The following is a 20,814-nucleotide window of genomic DNA, read 5'->3' on the forward strand; positions in this document are numbered from 1 at the left end:
GCATTCATTTAATGGGCCCTCGTATAGATAGGGTGTGCCTAAAAAATCAGCTCGATAGGATCATCCTAACCCTATGAACTGTGGAGGCATAAAATGACAGATTTGTACAGATTTATACAAGTCCATTTTTGCCTCCACAATTATCATTTCCAAAATTAAATGCAATTTTGAGTCCAAATGCATTCTTGGACTCAAAATCAATTATCGAAGTCCAAAACAAATGGAGCCTATCTGTGGTCATCTACTTAGGCCCTGTCTGTGAGTCTAGAACAAATGCAAATTTGAGTCCAATAATCAGTTTTGGATTGTTCTCAAAATCCTAAACAAGCAGGGCCTTGATTTTATAAAATTAGGGGGAATTAATGTCTACTCTTAAAAAAGAAAAAAGAAAAAAAAAAAACTACACTTCATTCCTTATTTTACACACTTTTAATCAGAAGTTGGGGGGCTAATACAAGTCCCATAATGCTATCAAAAACTAATAAAAAAAAAGCTGTCTAGCAAAGAGTGGAGTGTCATTATCAAAACAAGGAAGAGACGATATTATCTTAAAAACTATATTATTAAGCTGTTTGGCAAACCTCAATTAAACTGCAAGTTGGTTTAATTTTATGTCATGTGCCTTATTTGGCTGGTTTTTCAGAAATTTGGCTAAATATAATAGAGAGCCATGTTAACACATTGCCTCTAGTTCCAATGTGACTCAATAATTATAGGACATTCATTCTAAAAAATGGGTCACTTGCACTATAGTATGAGACAATACAAATGATTTTTTTTTTATGGTAACTGAAAATGTTGGGACTCCATGCTTGTACCATGAAAATTCACATAATTCCATGGTAAGTAAGCATGATTAATGTGATTTATACATTAAGTTTTAGTAAAAGGGATTTGCTTGGGACCATTGCAGAAGGCATTTATACAATGAGAGATGAATCCGTTTATACAATGAGAAGTGACCTGGAAACAAAACTTTATAACATTGTAGAAAGCTCAGTTTTACAAAAATTCTGCCAAAACCTCAACTCGTTTTTACACAACTCCGTGATTAATTAATAGATACATGAGAGAGAGAGAGAGAGAGAGCTCATGCCCATTTCGCACCATTTGACCACGATCTATACCTCTTTTTACCAAAATACCCCTTCCAACTCCATCTCCCCCTCCTATTCTCAGCCACGTGTCTACGCATTCCCGGCGGGCAGTAATCCCTCATCAAAGGCCATTTAATCCCGTCAAAAAACGGGTGCCGTTTAATATCCGTCGCACCCCTGGCGCACCCTAGCCTCCGCCTCGGATCCTTCACCAGAAGCCTCCCTGTAAGATCCCTCGCCTCCTTATAACCCGCCACGTCATCATCCTCAGGATAACTCACCCCGCTCGTCACTATATTGCGCAGGGTCCCCTCCTTACTCCCCCCTTTAAACGGTGTCCGCCCGTACAACAACTCGTACACAAAAACCCCAAACGCCCACCAGTCAACTCCGTTACCGTGACCGTTACCGTTAACCATCTCTGGCGCCAAGTACTCGTGCGTCCCAACACACGACTTTGAAAACGCCTCCGTTGGCTCCGCTACGAATTCCGTCACCGTCACCTCCTCTCCGTCACGCCCCGAACGGAAACATCCACAATTAGAGGTGGGCCCCACGATTTTTCGTGCCCGGGTTCTTACAGTGGGGACCACCTCTCCCCTAAAGCACAAATCAAAATCGGATAGCATGACGTGGCCATCTCCTCGTCTCAACACGTTCTCCGGTTTCAAATCCCGGTAAACAAACCCTAACACGTGGAGGTATTCAAGCGCGAGTAATACCTCTGCCGCGTAGAACCGTACGGAATCGACCGGGAACCGGTGACGTGGCTGTTTGAGGAGAAGCGAGTGGAGGTCTCCACCGGGACAGTAATCGATGAGGAGACACGTGTAGTGAGAGATTTCCAAATGCGCGTAGAGGGTGGGGAGGAAAGGGTGCGCGAGCGAGGCTAGCACTTGGGCTTCCATTTCTACCTGAGAGAGTTTTTTGGCGGATAGTGCGTCACGGTCGACGACTTTGAGAGCAAAGAGTGCGTTCTCGTCGTGTTTAAGACGGCAGAGGAAGACACGGCCTAGGTTTCCGGTGCCGAGGTGGCGGAGGAGGTGGAGGTGGCCGAGGGAGAGGGAGAGGTGGCCGGAGGAGGAGAGATTGCCTGCGGCGAGGATTGCCGACCAATGTGGGTCATTTTTCCGGTGGGTTTTGGACGAGGAATTACGTGGTGGGGTTGAGCTTAGGCTTGTACGAGCGCTAGAGGAGGTGAATGTTGATGTGGAGCTTGTGAAGCTGAAGTCGAGGTCTGAGTCTGAAGGAAAATGGGTTTCTATTTCCATTGCTGATGCGTTTGGAGAGGAAGGTTTAGTAGGTTTTTAAAGAGACTAGAGAGAGATGTGTTAGGGTTTTTTTTTGTCTTTTTATTTGTAGTTGACCCATTTTGGTCATTAAAATAGGAGGCATAGTTGGACGTTGGGGGAATTAAAAGCTTACTGATGCTGAATTGCTGACAGAAGGGTTTAGAACTTAGAAGCCCCGTGTTTTTACATTAAGATGAGTTTCAGATTAAAATGACGAAAATGACCTTCCATCGACATTGATCTTGTCGTTCTATCTATATGGAAATTTAATTCTAAAATAAGGGTATTTTAGTCAGTTTAACTGTAACTATAACACATAGTTCTCTTTAACAAGAAACGCGTTGTTAACGCGGATAAGTCTTCTTTCTTCTGCCGTTATGGCATATGGGGAAGTGAGAAGTTGGGGATGGTACGGAGAGGCAACGGCTACCTGGCGGTGGTTTTATTACTACTAAAAAAAGGGCAGATTCGTCATATTTCAACTTTGGAGGGTGTTTTTCGGGAATCGTGAATGGTCAGGCCCCTCATTACAGTAGTTTTTAATTTTTAGTCAATGGTTTTATTCCCGATTTACATTTTCACAGGACATGTGACGCAGAAAACCTTATTCTTGCTCGATAATTGACTAGGGGGCTTGCTAGGTAATATCGCGGAAAGCCATCTCGCGTACACTTTAGCATGAGAGAACTGCCACCTTAATTTAATTTAATAAGACAAAATTTTCTGAAAAGTAGCAGTTCTTTCGTGCAAAAGTCGGCCGTGAGATGGCTTTCCGTGAAATTGCCTTGCAAATTTCTCAACTAAAACATCCTGCGTGTTATCATGGTTTGAAATTTCGGTTTCGGCATATATTTCGGCCCTAGCTGAAACCGAAATTTTGGTCGAAATTGGCTATAGACGCTCGAAATGTCGCTGAAATTTTGTAAAGGGATAAAAAATTAATATTTTATGTGATATTTCGCCCAAATTAACCGAAATTTTGTACGTTTCGTAGATTTCGGATTTCGGTCGTTTCAGTGTCGGTGTCGACCGAAATCCGAATTTTCGGATTTCAGTAGAAATTCCAAACCATGTGTCTTATACACTGAAAATCCGTGTTCTTAAGAGAACACACATTTTCAATTAAGGAAAACCATTTTCCTCTATGGAAAGTAATAATCCATGAAAAAAATTCAAAAAAATCATGTTTCTAGTAGGATTGCAATTTCGTGGAAAATAAGTTTACCAAATACTGGAAAAATCATTTTTTCATGAAAAAGATATTCTTGAATTAATTATTTTATGGGATTTGCTTGGTGATTTTGCAGCAGCTGACTACTGCAAGAGTGAACAGCCACCTCAGATGAATTAAATGAATAAGTCTAATGAATTGTGACATAAATACCCTCTCACTTACTATACTTCCGATTAAAGAAATTAATCAGTAACGACATATTAATTAGTGATTATATTTTAATTTCAACCGAAAGTTACCGGAGCCTCCGCGTCCGAGTCCGACATGGAGCCGACTTAAGTAATTTTGAAAGAAAAAAGCATTTATAATAAAATAATACATATTTATTATCTTGTTATTAGTAAGTAATGATAATTAATACAAGGGGGATCGGGTAGGGAACAAGGTTTCTATTGATGAGGTCACAAGGGCAGTCCCTATGAGATGGTAAGGAGTGGGCCTACGTGGATGTTGTCTGCCACGTGGGCAGCAGCAGCCCCTGCATTGTCGCTCCTCAGTAAAAGCTAATTAAATTAAAATTTAAAAAATAAGATAAAATAAAATAATAATGTTGCTGAAAAAATAATTTTTTTCCTCTTATAAACAATAATGCCACCCTCACCAACACTTAGACATAAGCTGTTGGGTATAAATGGACCTTAGATTCCCTCTAAATTACCAAAAAACCCTTGTTTAGATAATCACACTCCTCATTTTTGATAAATTAATCCCTCTATTGAAACAAGGGAGTGCATATATCATTTCCATACTAACCCATTTATTCTTCAAAGACACTCTTGCATTCCATTGCAACTTTGGAACCCAAGTATATCTTTTATTCCCAAAATACCCTCACCCTTCCTCTTTACATTGATTAAACTAAGTTTGGAAAATCAAAGAGGGAGAAGGAAGCCCTCAGCATGCATGAACCTTAATTTTTTGTTGAAATAACAATTTTAAATAACTTCTATCTTGGGAGAATGGGGGGAAATACATCAATTTGGTGAAAGTAGAGGGTCAGTTTCGTCCACAGACAATCTTTATCAGGTGCAATGCATTTATCTCCTAATTCTGCTTGCTTAAGACACAAAAGCACATTGATAAGAGTTTTGCTCCCTCCTTTTTGTTAGTCTCTTCATGCATCCAACCCTTCTTGATGCTCTCTCCCTGTCACATTGTCACATGCATTTTAGTTATCAGCTTATCTCTATTTATTTATTTGAACCACAACATCTCATGATGAGCTCCCAATCATAACTCCCATAACAAACTCACCATTATACAGGTCTTGGAGTTTTCTTTAATAATACTATGGAAATATCATTCCTTAACTACAAAGATGCCCTCAGAGAAAAGCCAAGGGATGTTCTTATATATAAAAAAAAATTGTCCTGAACCCATATGGCCTCTGTTGTCTGATGACCCACCAAAGGGCTTTTTTTTCGTCGGCACGAGACAAGATCAGTAGGCGAAGATGCCATAACATGTCTAAGTTAGGGAGTATGATAAATCCGAGGGTTGAAGAGAACCTGATTCCACAACTTGATTGAAGTTATGAGGATAAACAACACATAATGGTGTAAGTCATTAGTAGGGTCTCTGATTGATGTAACACCATTAAAAACACATTCCATCTGTTGTGTAGATAGGAGAAAGGCATAGAAAGAGAGAGATGCAATGTCTCCTATGACCAAAGGGACAATCACATGGGCAAAAACAATACAATAAGCAGTTGCTTGGCCTACTAAGATTCTTTCTTCTCATCATTCATCAACTTGCTTATTGTTATCATAGTAATAAAGAAAGACCAACAGAATCACACCAGATTGGAAGTGTTAATGTTGATGGTTTTATTGGCAGTAAATTCCCCCCCAACACAATTAATTCACAACCGAATCTTCCATTGTATAACCTGTTAAATAAAAATTTAAAGTATGGGAGCCTGCCCCACTTCTTGTTTATTGTATCCAAAATCAACTGGATGATACTCATCTTGAGAGAACTGAGCCTGTGCTCCTTGTCTGATGTGCCCAAACTGCACTGGTTCACACCCATCTACAGAGGCTTGAGCCCACCCTCCTCTCTCATGTTTGAATTTGAGCTCTTCTGATTATATCGTCAAGTTGATTGTAATTTAAATGATTCATGCCACTTTCTGCAACGATCAAACCAACATGATTTATGACTGGAACCTTAATCTCAACATTTGGAGTCTCCGGTGCTTCCAAGCTCGAATCAGTAGCTATGAAAGCAGCCTGTAAATCTTGAGAAACGTTATTTGGCTCCCTGATCAGAAGGGCTGAATCTTCTATATGGATACCAGACATATAACCCAAGTTATAAATTTCTGGCCTGTTTTGGTCAAAGTCTGAGAACCCAAGTTTCCCAGCTTGAGAATCCTTAGTTGTCTCCATAACTAACATTCTTGAATCTTTGACTTTGGCTTCGGGTATATAATCCACATTAGCAATTCCTTGCTCGCTTAAGTTGAATTTTGAACCATCATGCTGTTCTTGACAATCCATGTTTGCCTTGGACATTTCGGAGTCTTCAACTTGAACACCGGTAGGGTTTTCCTTTTAAGCATTTTCTTGTTCAGTTTGGTTGATTTTTGACTGGTCACCCTTATTTTGATGGAATCTCCATCTAGGCCATTTCCTTTTTAACCCTTTCTTTCTGCTTGGGAGAACAGTGAGCTTTAAGGTGACCATCCGGATTAACATCAGATCCGCCTGTCAGAAAAACATGCGTGTTAAGCAAGGATTAAAACCATTAGTCGGAAAAAAAAAAACTAAGGGTTAAAAAATGAAGTAAGACCTGATGCATTCATTACATACAACTATTTGACTGAATCGCCAAGAGAGCTGTCCGTGCTACTTTGATTTCTGCTTCTTTTTTTTTGTTTTTGCTGCGCACCAATGTACTGAATTCCCCCCAATCTCAACAGTACAGAGAATGACAATTTGCATGGCATTGCCTGTCTGTTGCATATGTATGCAGGAATTACACAATTCATCTTCTGCGCATACTCCTGAAGTAGATTTGTGCATAAGCCTGTTTCATACTGAAAAAGAATACCAATATCATCAGATGTAAGCAATCAAGAATAGAGATAAAAAATTAAAATAAAAAAATAAAAAACCAAAAAAAAGAGGAACCAGGAAGCGCCAACAAAGACCAAAAATACTTCAAGAATGTAATACATTACGGATTTCATTACTAAATTAGAAACCTGTCACCTTTCAAATGAAGTTAGAACTGATACAAGGTGAATTGGCTTCGGGCACAGGATGGGAGCTTCTCGGTCTATTCTTTCTACCACTACCTCATCCCAACTGTGCCAGCACTGCCAGAATCTGGAAGATTTCGGCCCCTCCAAGAGTTGGTGTTTTGGCAGGACTGAGACCCTTAATAAAATCTAAACCATGGGTCATCTTCGGAACCGTAAGGTCATCATTGTGGATCACTGTACTTTGTGCCTTCAGGTAGGTGAGACTTTAGATTATATTTTAATCCATTGCAGGGTGGCCAACTTAATAGGAAGAATACTTCTAAGTCTGTTCGGTATGCCGTGGTTATTCCCCAATAACTTAAATAATCTTCAGATGGGTGATACTTTGCTCCTTGGCCTGTGAGGGGAGGGACTCTATGGTATTTGACCCTCATTGCAGTGTATTGGGCGGTAAGTAAAGAAAGGAACAGGTGGGTCTTCAAGGATGTATCAAAATACATTCTTGTGGAACTAGAATGTGACGGTGCAGTTCTATTTCCTCTTTGGATGCTCCGGGCCTCGTTAATCTCAGCTTTACCCTTGAACACAAAGCTTGTCATTTCGTTAAGCTTGCTACAATTCTAAGATTGCTTAGCTTCAATGGTCATCAATCGTTGGCCTACCTTAGCCAAGGTCTGCTTTAAAGAGGCCTCATCGCTGCCCCCATCTTATTCTTGTCCTTCTGATGTGGGTGATAAAGAGGAAAACACAACAAGAGAAGAAGAAAACGGGAGCAATGCTCAACCAAATTGATATATTATCAATAATATAAGTTTGTCCAAAATCCCACACTCCTCTCACAACACATTTTATAGAATTCTTACATAGGAATCTCTACACAACATTAACTACTACAATTCTCAATACCACAACTTACTAGAATTACTTAAACTCTTAAAGAAATGCAATTACTAGATACTACTTACTAGACTTAGTTAATGAAATATAACTTACTAGGCACTAGTTAATGAAGCACAACTTACTAAACCTCTTAATGAACTACAACTTACTATAACTAATAAATGTGGAAGTTGTAAAAAAAGTCTTCCAAGCATTCATTACAAAATAACCTTAGATACTCCACCCAACCCACCTAGGCATGACATGGTTGCCACTGCACATCACCATCATTGTAGCCGGCTCCAATACCAATTTGACACGCCCCTCTGAGTCACTTCAACCAATTTGACCATGATGACCATCTTGCTTACGCCGAGTAGTTTTGGAAAAACAAAATAAGTGTTAGGAAAGAGAAGATGAGAGAGTTGGGTTTGTTTCAAGGAAAAACCAAAACCTCCAATCCTTGATAAGGAATTTCATGGTACAAATCTGCTCTTCATTAATCCATGCCAAGAAATACAAGAGCACCCAACGATTACAATAGCCTTTCAACCCATGACTCCACTATTACACTAACACTAAAGACCCAACTAACACAAAGACTCAACTGACAAGTGACAACAATCCTTAACAACACCTAAAAAACTCAAACGTCTAAGTTGGGGCGTTGGAGACTCAACTGATAAGTGACAACAACTCATAACAACACCTAAAAAACCAAGGAAGCAGGATTTTTCCCTGTGAGTGGGGAACCTTGATTCCCGAGTTCTCGAGTCCGAGACGGGAATCTTCTCGAAACCCCCAAAACTAGGAATTCCGGTTCGGATTCACTAGAAACCCAATTCCTACTTTTGGGAACCGCAGTTTAATGCTATGTGAAACGCGATTTCCCGACGATTCCCTGGAGATGCCCCGACAATTCCTCGGCGATTCCCCGGCAACTCCCTGGTGACTCGGTGACTCTCCGGCGACTTCACGATTCCCGCTTCCGACCATCCCGAGAGCCTTCGATTACCGCTTTCGATTCCTGCTCTGGCAACCTTGAAAAAAACTCAAATGTCTCATTTGGGGCGTTGGAATTCTTTTGAGAGTTTTTACAATCTAGCTTTGTGAAGAATTGGTAATTGTAGACTTGAGGTTGAAGATCTTTAGGTTAATGTCATTGTTAGAGCAGATCTTGATAGGTGTTTGTGCATTTTTGTTTATTTAAGGCCCCTTTTTTGCATTCTTTTCCATTTGTTTTTGTCTAAGATTTTGGGACACAAATTCGACGGTATAAATGTGTTGAACCGGTGTAAGATACGCATGGTCAGAATCCTGTGGATAAAGCCTATTTTTGTCTCTCTTTTTAATGGGGTCGATGCAGATTATTCTATAATATGACTTGAGAATTTTTATTATTTTACTTTACTTTCCTTTAGGGCTTGTAGTAGATGTATCATGTACGTATAAAGTTTATTTGTTTTAGGGCTCCTCGTTGTCATTTTATTTCATTATAGGGTTTGTCTGTGCAGGAGAGATATCTCCCTGTTCAACATAAGGAAAGGCAAAAGAAATACAACATTGGTTAATCAATTCCAGACATGCTAGGGTCATGATGAAGAGTAAGTTGCAAAATTGTGAATCAAAATAAGCAATATCCCCATCAATAGCTTAGTTCAAATGGGTAACAATAGGATTTCTTTATAAAATAAAAAGCTAGGCCCCCATCACCCACAAAATCAAATTTACAACAGTCATGGAGAAGAAGCAAAACCTGCGACTCTAGAGTAAAATCCATAGCAGAGATACAAAGAGAAACTAACACATAATCCACATGGAAAATCAACAAAAATCAGAAAATAAAACATAACCCATATAAAATACTAAAAAAAGTAACGATATTTCTTCCAAACGAAAACAGGAAAGAAAAGAAAAAGATCATGGACAAAAAGCAAAACCCCATGAGAAAGAAAATATTGCAACCATGTCCGAAAAAAGATTGATAATGAAGAAGTAACCGGCAAAGACATTGCCTTCTGACATTATCTTGGTCTTCTTCTTACATTGCCTTCTGACATTATTTGTGAATCAGAGCCCCGTCGAAGGCTATGCTTATACTTTCCACTTAAAAGATACAAACTAGGGAGGCCAAATGCGGTTTCTGCTTTAATATAACTGAACTGAGAAAGATACAGACTAGGGATGCAAATTGGGACGGGCTCAACCCGATTTTGGCTCGGGTTGGGTTGGGTTGGGTTGGCATTTCTGCTTGGGTTGGGTTGAATCCGATTTAATTTCGGATTGGGTTAGGGTTGAGGCCTTGGCAAGCCGAACCTGACCTCGTCCTCTAATTTTATCTTGATTTTCTTTGGGTTATTGTGTTTTTTTGTTAGACACTATGGGAACCCAACCCCAACCCCAACCTGAGTCAACCGACCCGATTTTCGAGGTAGATGGGTTGGATTATGGTTGAGAGATTTAGAGGCGGGTTGGGCTGGGGTTGACCATCCTCAACCCGAGGGTTGGGTTAGGGTTGAAGGAATGCTATCTCGGGTTATGATTGGTTGGGTTGGCCTCAACCCGATCCAACTTGACCTGAGTTGCACCTCTAATACAGACACTCATCCACAGTTGTGGCCTAAGATACACAGCGTGAGCACTATAGGGACCACACAAAAAAAATTACATGAAATCGGACCGTTGATCATGGTAAGGAATCCATATGATTTGGGTCCTACTCTGAAAGAATATCTCATTCGTACGATTAAGACTTAAAGAAATCAATGGTTCCCCTTTACTTGGCAGAACCCTAAACATGGCCTAATAAATCAATGAGCGGCTAGGATTTTCTGATCAAAGCACGAAAATGACAATCAGGCTTAGTAGGAGTAGCATGTTGTTAGGTACCTTACCGATACGCCAAAAGCTCCAGAGCTGATGGAGCGCGTTAGGCAAGGCCCTTTAAACCTGTCCCATACCAGGCTGGGTCCCATCCAGTCTCATACCTAGGTGGGCCCCCCACTTAGGACCGTAACATATGTACAGATCAGATTGATGGTCCGGATCTTTTTTATATGGTAGATGTGGGCTCCTCTTTCCTATTTCATCCTCAATTTGATTTCTAAAGGGAGATGATAAATTTGCACCCCCTATCGGATAATTCGCCCCCCCCCCCCCCCCCCCCCTTGTAGTAAAAAACGTCGAAAAGGATAGAATGACTTTAACGCTTTTTTACGTCAATTCACCTTCAAGTGGAGCGACGTATCTAACAGAGGGGTGCGAAGTTATCATCTCCCTTTCCAAAACCCTACTTGCGACCTAACTGCCCTCTCTTCCCATTCCTTTCTTCCTCTCCTTATTTCTTTCGCTCGGCCGGAGACCCACATCTGAAAATCAGGTAACGGTATTTTTTTTTTTGGTTTCCTTTTTGGGTCTGTTTCTCTTTGTTGTCCTTTATTTTGTTTCCATTAATTTCATTAAGATATTAGGGCTCCTGAGAGATCCATACCACTGCATCGTGTTATATCGATTCTACACTTTCTTTCTTTTTTGTTTCATTCTGTTAATGATGAGGGATTCCGCTCACAAACCCATTTCTATGTTTATGATACGGATTCCTTTTGCTTAATATTGGTTTTAATAGTTCGCACAAGCTATATGTTTTGTTTCTTCTATGGTTTCTTGGCCTTTTGGCTACTGCTTTGGTGTATTATCCGAATTCTTGCTTTGCTTTGATATTAAACATTGAATGGGTGGGATATTTCCACTTGTTTGTGGGTTTTTGAAAAACCAGTTTTGCAGGAAGTATTTTATGTTAATTGACTATTAGGTGAATGTTTCTAACATATTAGGGAAATTATTGTATTTTGGTGCCTTTTGTTTTCTTCATTTCGTATGTTGTTGCTAGCATGGTTTTAAATTTCGACCGAAATCCGAAATTTCAGATTTCGGTGGAGACCGACACCGAAATCGATCAAAACCGAAACGCTCATTTATTTCGGCCGAAATTTCTGCCTTTCCGAAATTTGACCCAAAAAATATGTTTTTTTTAATATTAATTTAATATTTCACCGAAATTTCAGTAATTTAGGCCGAAATTTAATATTGAATAAAATATTGGTTTCGGGTTTTGTACCAGATTTCGAAATTTCGGTCGAAAATTCGAAATTCAGGGTCCGAAACCGAAATTTTAAACCTTGGTTGCTAGTTGGTTGTTATTGTTTGAGTGGTTGTGGTAATTTGTTGTTTGTATCTAAAGTTATACCTAAAAAAAAGAATACAACATATTACATATGAATGGATCTTTATGTTTATTGAGGACTTTGATATCAGAACACATAAACCATTTAAGATAACATAAATCATAACCCTTAGTTTAAATTTTAGATTGTAAAACATATATTGGGCCCAGTTATTTTGGGAACATTTGTGGTATATATTATATGTGGGTCCCATATTACATTGCTAGACTCCACATTCGGCTGCAGATGATGGTTGGAATCAAGGAAAGCTTCTGTTGAGCTTCTATGCAACCGAATGCCTCATTTATATTTTCTGTTAAGCTTCTGTTGAGTTTCTATGAAATTGAATGCCTCATTTCATATTTTCTGTTTAAGTTTCTGGAGTGTTTCCTGGCAACTGAACTCCTGTCTCACAGGTTTTCCATTATGTTTCTTTTACTTTCTTTTCCTTTTTTCCATGTCAGTTTCTTTTCCTTTCCTTTCCACGGAAAACAAATGAACGGACCTTAACATAAAACATCTTAAATACATGCACAAAGGACTACCACATCACTACCCTATGAACCCACTTACATGACACATAAGTAATAACTAGCACCCATTCACCCACAACCCTACAACACATCCCCACAACTACATAATAACTACATTACAACTACCTCATAAACACCATAATTATATGCACATCTTTGGGTAGATTCTGTACAGATTCACAGAGAGGATTCTATGTTTGATCGGCCATTATGCTTTCTGTTTTCTTATTATTATTGGTATTCGGTTATACAGGATCAAAAGGTTTTATATTTTCATGCGTAGGAGAGAAAATTTCAGGGGTAATTGTACATTTTCATTTTTGTTAGGTAGGTTATGTTGGAGATTATTATCTAAAATCTAATAGGATTTTTCTAAAAAAAAAGTTTTTACCACACATCCAATCATAATAAATCAAAATAATAAAAGATATAAATAACAAAACGTTTAGAAATGACCTGTATATAGAGTGTCGGAAATCACGGTCTCATTAGAGTCAATACGCCTCCATCTGCACTGGGTTGCCCCGCATTTGTCTCCTAAGATACAACAATCCTCCAGGACAGTTTATGTGCAACGAAATACTCCCTACGAACTTGTATCACCTGTATCGCAAAACGAAACGATAAAAGATATAAAACCAAGAATCAATGGAGTTTTTTTTTTTTTTTTTTCGAGAAGAAAATTGTTTGTCGTTATTTGTAGAGAAACAGGAGATAGAGATTTTGTAGGGGAGTGACATTTTTCTTGTGTCTTTACGCCCCTTCAATTCTCTCTTCACATAAATAGACTATAACGTCTCCTCCCTATTCAAGTCCTAAAAAGTAGGTATCAACAAAATATCTTAATTTCCCTAAAAATTAGTTAAAAGTCAAAACTAGAAGAAAAACCAACAAAAGTCATTTAAATTTTAAATCAATTTCAGCAATCCCCCACATGATTTAAACTTTTTAAATAAATAGGTAATCGACTTTACTGTGCAATGAGTCTAGGTGTCTTCTGGACTTGAATCTACACGTAGTAAGTTTTCGTCTGAAGTAGTTGTAGAGAACTAAGTCTTGAGCCAGGTCATTGAGTTTAGACTTCATCTTACGACACAGGATACGAACAATTAATTGAGTTCTAATTGGTTTGGCGCTTTACAATCATACGCACATATTTTGTTTTCATTAGTGCTTTTAGGGAGCGGGTCAGTTTCCCACAGTAGCGACCTCACAATTACACCCACATAGGTGAGTCGTCCAACAATGACCTACACCGTGCAAAATCCTGCCTTGGGATCATTAAAAGTTGACTCTCATCCTAAAATCGTCACAATAATGAGCGTTGTTACCATAGGAATAAGATTAGGGAATAACTCTTAAAATAGTTAGTGCTTTTCTTAGTGATGCAGAGCATCCCCTTGGCAAAGACTACATCGGCCTAAAAAGCTCTTTAGTGTAAGAACTGTTTTTGTTTTCATTAATTCTAGCCAATGAGGGTAGCTTAGTCATTTAGGAAGTTTAAATGTCCTTAAATGTCTTTTTGGTAAGTAGGCTAACATATAAAGCCCAATTTCACTCTTCTGTGAGCATCTTTTGGAGGATAAAAAAAATCAAGGTTTGTTTTAGGGATTTGTGCAAGAGAGGGAGATCTCTTTTTTTTTTCTTGGGAAGAGGGTTTAGGGCTGTTGTATGCAGCTCCTCCTCTCCAAAACTTCATCTTTAGCCTGGTAGATTGCAAGATTTTCTTTGTGCAAGAAGGGCTTTGCGTCCCCTCGCTTAGCCGGTCGATTGATCGCAATCTTCATCAATTAGAAGCAGCCTCCATCGTGAATTTGTTCTTTAATAGTTCAAAGCCCGGGTCCTATTCTGTTCGTGTGATTGAATTGATTTGGCAGCTAGGCTGGCTTGAAGTTGATTGAAACAACCCCTAACTTCAGAGATCGTTGGTAATTCCTCATACCCTACCTTGCTGATGTTCTTTTTTTTTTTCATCTTTAATAAAATCACCATAGAAGGAAGTTTGCTTCGGTTCGGTCCATCAAAGAGCAACCGAGCATTTTAATCTCAATCGTGAGTGCCACAGAGATAGGGAATTTCTTGTTGCCTACCCAAAATACATTGAGGGGTGAAGTGTAATATTTGGAATGAATTTAATTACAGGGGTGGCTTGAATGGCAAGTTCAACTCCCAATTAGAATTCCTTCATGATTTGAAGCTAATGATGATACCTACTTTCCATTCCGTCTGAAGTTTATTCCATTAAATATGCTCTTTGCTAATATACCCATTTATTTAACAGATTTGATTTTTGTGCCTTGCTGCTACTTTAATTGAATCAGAATGGGTCCATTAAATTGGATATGAAATTGAATGGATCTGAGGCTTCCTGCGCTAAGATTAATTGACCATTGGCAACTCTTCCATCAAAATCAGTTTCAATCCCTCAACTTCATTGCTATCGATTCCTATTGAAAAGTTGGTGGAGATTATTTCTTGGGCACCATTGGATCAGTACCTCCAAGAGCTATTAAGGACATTGAATGTTGCATTTTTCATGAAGGAACTGTTGTATGGTGAAATTAGTGGCTTGCAATTGTTTGATAAAATGCTTGTTACACTTTTGTGAAGAACTTGTGCAGAAGGCCAAATTGCATGCTTGTATTAGTGTTAGTGTTACTAAAAACCTAAGAGTCCATGGAGACCCGAAGGCTTCTCAAAATGACAGGTCATTGAGCAAAGGAGTCTAAATTGCCCCATGCTGTTTTGACATTAGCACCCAAGCCAAAGTGATCTGTTAACAACCACTCTCACCCAGCATAGACGGTTTAATTGGCCAAGGTTTACACATTCGATCTCTATTTCTCTCTCCCTGCAATTATACGGCATCAATTAGGTATAAAAGCTTCCCTGCGTGGTTTGATCTACGCACTCTATTGTATCAAAGCATCATTTATTGGCCATTTGAAAGCTTACTCTCTTCTATCATATCTATTGGAATCCGATCATCATCTCCGAGCTTTGCACTTCCGTCAACTTGCCCTGCATCACTCAGCCACCGTACAACTTCGTTTTTACTCACTAAACCTCCTTCATGGGATCTCCAATTATTGAGGTTGGGTGTCTACTGCAGTGCTTACTTATAGGCTTCAGTCCCATTCCATTTGATGATTATATAACTAGCCTCCTCCCTAGTCCTTTTGCAAGTGAATCAATTATGTTACTTTCAGACCTCATGAGGTCCAAACCCATCGCTCTTTGAGAGAGTTTTAATTTTAATAAAATTGTGTCTGAATCACTTATTCACCTTATGATCATTCACCTATGAAATGAGTATGCCAATCATATATTCATATTATGATTAACTATTATGCTTGAAACATAATATCTAGTATATAGACATTCATAGAATATAAAGTCAAATGCACTGTATAGATATTTTCAAAATGTATCTCTATGTTGTAATTTATCAGATGCTCATTAGTTTCAATAATGTAATAACGCCAAACCCCCACACTTATGAGCAGTTATTGAAAAACAATAACTTATTCTATTTGTGCCAATCCGCACCCCACATAACTTACGAAACCGTAAGTATTTCATGATAGTATGTCACAATATATAGTCAACAAATTATATTGTTTAAAGATATTTATTATCTCAATATCATGAATCTCAATTTTATGAATCATGAACGTGTATCTAATACACTTATGCATGAAAAGAATGATCAGCTTTTGATGAGTAGACTATTACCAATTGGGCATACACAATTCATCTTTTAGACAAATTATAGGAATTTATTTCATGAAATAAATCACACGATAAATAAGTGATCAGTTTTGCCATCCTAATATGTCAAAAAGACTCTCTCTTTGGGCTTGATTTCAACAATCACCAAACTTCACTCACAAAGTCTAAAAACAAATTGATCACACATGAATAAAAATTATACAATTATTGAGCCAAGAATATGCATGTAAAAAATACTACTCATGTTTTTCATTTTATTAGGCTGACCAAAACTTAAGCTTTACACCTTTACTCAATAAGTTAAATAAAAACCGTTGAAAATTATCATAAATCATAACGACTCAATGTACCAATTTTCGTGGTGAATGGAGCTGTGTTTGGCCCACTATTGGCATCAGCATAACGTTTTGGTTGGGTTCGGCATTCTTCTTCAGAACCATCTTTGCTAAATTACGAGCTTCTTCATAAACTTTGCTTGCCACATATGGTGATGGAAAGTCTACCTGCTTGATTGGGATCCACTTCCCATCACCATTTGGTATTTGATAAGCTGTGCTGATACCGAGTTTATAGATCATTTTCTTCTAATAATGAACCTTGATTGAGTTATGAAAAGCTATTCATTGTTGTCTCGAACTTATCTGTACCTGCTTATTTTCTCTTTTCTTTTTTTCAATTTCACATTCTTGCCAAACTAATTCTCAGCTATAATATCTACTTTTATATCTCTACAGTATTCTTTGTTATTCTAATCTGTGAAGAAGATGGAGGAATCAGAGAAGAGGAGAGAAAGATTGAAAGCAATGCGTATAGAGGCTGCACAGGCGGAACTTTCTAATAGTCAGCCCACTTCTACTATGCCTGCTCATCTCTCCAATCCTTTAATTGAGCCTTCTTCCATATCACCTGCTGCTGATAGTTCAGCTGCTGGTCCAAGGTTCGATTTCTACACTGACCCTATGTCGGCTTTCTCTAGTGGTAAGCGGAGGAGCAAGGACAGTAGCCATAATCCGCAGGACTATTTATCATCTCCTATCACCAGTACCTCTCTCATGGGGGGGTCATCATCATCATCTATTTCAGGTGATGGCACAATTCTTACTTAAAAATGTGGATATGCGGATTTTAGAATCCTGGATTTCCTCCAAATCGTAGTTGGGAGACGAGAGAAGAAGACCAGCCGTCGTTTTCTGTTTTCTCGCCCTTCTTTCCATCAGCAAGAGAGCAGGAGATCATCCCATGTTTCCAGGTTTTAGAAATCTCAGGATGTGGGAGAGATTTCTAAAACCTGGATTTCTTACTTAAAATCCAAGACTCTAAAGAGAAGTGAAGAAGTCGGTCTTCTTCTTCTCTCATCTCCCAACTACGATTTTGAGGAAATCCAAGATTCTAAAATCCGCGTATCCAAACGGCCCCTTAATGTCACAAGCTCATATCAAATTTTTAATGATTTAATCTAAATAAGAGTTTTTCTTTTTTGAGAAGGTAACTATTTCATTTTGTCTGAAAAAATTTACAAAATGACACACGGGACAAGCTGTTCCTGTGACTGTACAAAAAAAGGAAGACCATAATCTTATGTAATCCCCGTGATATCATTAAAAGATATTTCCGTGTCTGATCGGATTGCACCCGCCTTTGCTAAGACGTCCGCCATTGAATTTGATGTTCGTCTCCTATGCGTTAATGATGGGCGGATATCTCGAACAAGGTCTCTAATCTCTTCCACAGTGCTTGCTAGTCTCCATGGCCCAGCACGTCTGCCCCCAGCCCACGCAATAACATTTGTGGAGTCCCCTTCTACCATCAGAGGACCCATATTGTGAGACTTATACCATCTCAGCCCGAAGAGTAATGATTTTGCCTCAGCCTCATTTGCATCACACAACCCAACCGGCCCTGAGTAAGTCATGATGACTACCCCATTTGCGTCACGGAGCGCGCCCCCGATTCCACCCGGGCCTGGATTTCCCAATGAGCTTCCATCAAAATTTAACTTAGAAAATCCGTCAGGAGGTGCGATCCACCGTGGGCCAATAGTTTTTGACACTATTCTTTCACGGAAAACAATTTGAGGTTTCCGTAAGGTCTGATCAACCGAATAAGGGAGAACCCCTTTGCATTTCGCCCACTGAATAATGACAATCTTAATGGTGAGGGAGATATGAGGAGCTGCCCTAGATTTACCATTAAAGATTCTATTGTTCCGTTCCAACCAGATGAACCAAATCACGGCGTAGGGTATAGAATACCATAACGATTCTCCTATACATCCCTTGAATGCGCCTCCCCAACTCTTCAAAGTTTCTGATATGCTATTCAATGTTGCCCAAGACATTCCACAGAATCTCATTATATCCATCCACACAGATGAAGAGAATGGGCATAATTATAGCACATGGTCCAGGGTCTCCACATTCTTTTGACACAAGATGCACCAGCTGGCAAGATGGACATTCTTTGCCTGTAATCTAAATAAGAGTTGTTTCAAGCATAAATCTGTTTTGTATCATGAATTTAATCATGTGATGAAGCAATTCTTTCATTTAACATAAGATAGCATAGTAACTCATGTAAGATTTTTCCGTGAATGGCTTGATAGAGATCACTAAACAGCTGTGCACATGTGACTCTAATTTGGTTGGTCTCTTGTGCTGATTCAGGAGGACCAAGGAGCCCTTACATAAGTCCTGCTCCTCCTTATCAATTTCAGATGAATTACTCTCCAGATCAAACACTCTATGAAACACCACATCCCATTCCTATTTATGGATCTTGGAGAAGCCCGATCAGAATGAATAGTCCATTTTCAGGGTACAGAGGAACTCCTACTAGTGTTCCTGGTGTCTGGAACCATCCTGGTGGTATGCCTGACTATGGCCTTCCCCCCAATTCAACAAGGGGCAATTTATCCAGCCCTAGTTATGGACGTGGGCATAGCCCCAGACCTAATTCAGGAAGAGGCATCAATCCCCGATACAACAACAGTCCCAGTCCTCGTTCGGGATGGAGTGGTGGAAGAGGACGGGGGTCCCACACATATGCCTCAACTCGGGAGCAACCAGAGCGGTTCTACAACAAGTCGATGTTAGAAGATCCATGGAGGCTGATGAAACCTGTTGTTAGAATTGTGACCACGAAAAATCCGAAGACTCCAGACTCTCCAAACTCTTGGCTTCCGAAATCTCTCAGTATGAAAAAAGCCAAAGTTTCTGAAGTTCCCATTGAGCTCCATCCCCAATCAAGCCTTGCTGACTGCTTTGCTCTCTCATTTGAAGAGGCTGTTAATGATAAAGCGTATATCTGACAGGTGAGTTACATCTGTGATCCTAGTACATGGGTGGGGTGGGAGATTGTGGGTGGCATGAAAAAATTGCAAGCTTGACATTCCCCACTGGAAGCTTGACCATCTATTTATGCTTTTATTTCATGTGTATGCGGGGCTTTTGAGTAATTTAATTTTCTGGTTCACTGAAATGTTTAATATTCAGCTCCATTTATCGCAATTCACTTCAATTCTCTCATTGTGCCATGATGTATCTCTTCTTCAATATGTGTTATTTAAATTTCGGCCAAAATACCAAAATTTCGGATTTCAGTTGGGACCTACACCAATCCAAAATTTCGGCCGAAAATTACCTAAATTTCGGCACAATAATGAAATTTGTTTTTACCGAATTTCAGCTGAAATTTCGGTTTCAGCTATGTCCTAAACTGAAACCGAAACCAAAATTTTAAACCTTGGTTACATGTTAGATAGCAGACATCAGAAGCATCTTCACTCCACATTTCAAATGATCCATCTCCATTGGATTTTTGAATTATGAAGTTTTTGTTTGGCAGGTTAGACAAGCATACGAGATTTGAAATCTGTTTGCTGTTCTTATGAACATTGTCATTGACTGGAAAGCAACATGCCTCTGATTCTATAAACGTATCTACTTTAGTTGCCACTGACCTGCAGTGACTTAATTTATATTTGAGTATCTGAACAAGTTTTACAAATAGACATTGCAAAACACAGGTAGGTTTTCTGTATGAAAAATGTAGATGTGGTGGCTGTTCTTTTTGTCTGGAATCTGGATTTTGATGGGGCAACACTCACAGGATATTTGTTTTGGAACCTTACTTTGGGACCTCATGGTAGAGATATTGTTTGGATGTGCATCTCCAAGACTCCAACTAAGCATCATCTTTTTCATTCTAGCATTTGTAATGTGAGACCATTCTAAAAAAAAAGGGAAGCTACGGTCTTTTGATCGCCCTCTCAAAATCTTGTCATACACTGGGGATTTAGAAAGGTCAAGGTTGGAAAAAGAAATGACAGAGACAGATCAAAAGAATCGGATAGCTGATTAGTATGTTTGCAACAGTCTGTTAACTTGCAAAACTAACTTCCATTGTAAAAGCAAGGAAACACTTCTGTGGCAACATAACCAATGAAAAAATGAAGGTAAAATGGTGATCCAGGATCCCAATTTACAGCATTCAATGCCACAGCTCAATATGTTGTGTTTATATCTCTGAAAGGACCCTTTCTTCTCATGAAGTAATCTTGTTGATTCATGTGATATGTAAGACAGGTGGGAGAATTGGGCAGAAGAAATAGAAGA

The 20,814-nt window shown here is 39.1% G+C and overlaps 2 protein-coding genes across 2 annotated transcripts; one reads left to right on the forward strand and one right to left on the reverse strand.

Moving 5' to 3' along the window:
- Positions 1-923: 923 nt before the first annotated feature.
- LOC143875826 (serine/threonine-protein kinase WAG2-like) lies at positions 924-2,529 on the reverse strand. Its single transcript, XM_077377417.1, has one exon. It carries the CDS (start codon positions 2,366-2,368, stop codon positions 1,091-1,093), a length of 1,278 nt encoding a protein of 425 aa, XP_077233532.1. The 5' UTR covers positions 2,369-2,529; the 3' UTR covers positions 924-1,090.
- An 8,404-nt stretch (positions 2,530-10,933) lies between these two features.
- SIC (hydroxyproline-rich glycoprotein family protein) lies at positions 10,934-19,808 on the forward strand. Its single transcript, XM_077378002.1, has 3 exons — positions 10,934-11,092; positions 16,936-17,284; positions 18,865-19,808. Exons 2-3 carry the CDS (start codon positions 16,966-16,968, stop codon positions 19,506-19,508), a joined length of 963 nt encoding a protein of 320 aa, XP_077234117.1. The 5' UTR covers positions 10,934-11,092; positions 16,936-16,965; the 3' UTR covers positions 19,509-19,808.
- Positions 19,809-20,814: the final 1,006 nt, after the last annotated feature.

Source organism: Tasmannia lanceolata, unplaced genomic scaffold (assembly GCF_043159265.1).
Source record: "Tasmannia lanceolata isolate RefF3 unplaced genomic scaffold, GAP_Taslan_0.1 ptg000004l, whole genome shotgun sequence".
Lineage (NCBI taxonomy): Eukaryota > Viridiplantae > Streptophyta > Magnoliopsida > Canellales > Winteraceae > Tasmannia > Tasmannia lanceolata.

Bases quoted from the DNA above. Each gene is read 5' to 3' on its own strand.
- LOC143875826 (XM_077377417.1), bottom strand. From the start codon at position 2,368: ATGGAAATAGAAACCCATTTTCCTTCAGACTCAGACCTCGACTTCAGC.
- SIC (XM_077378002.1), top strand. From the start codon at position 16,966: ATGGAGGAATCAGAGAAGAGGAGAGAAAGATTGAAAGCAATGCGTATA. The intron at 17,285-18,864 runs GTGATGGCACAA...GTGCTGATTCAG, and splicing joins ATCATCATCATCTATTTCAG to GAGGACCAAGGAGCCCTTAC.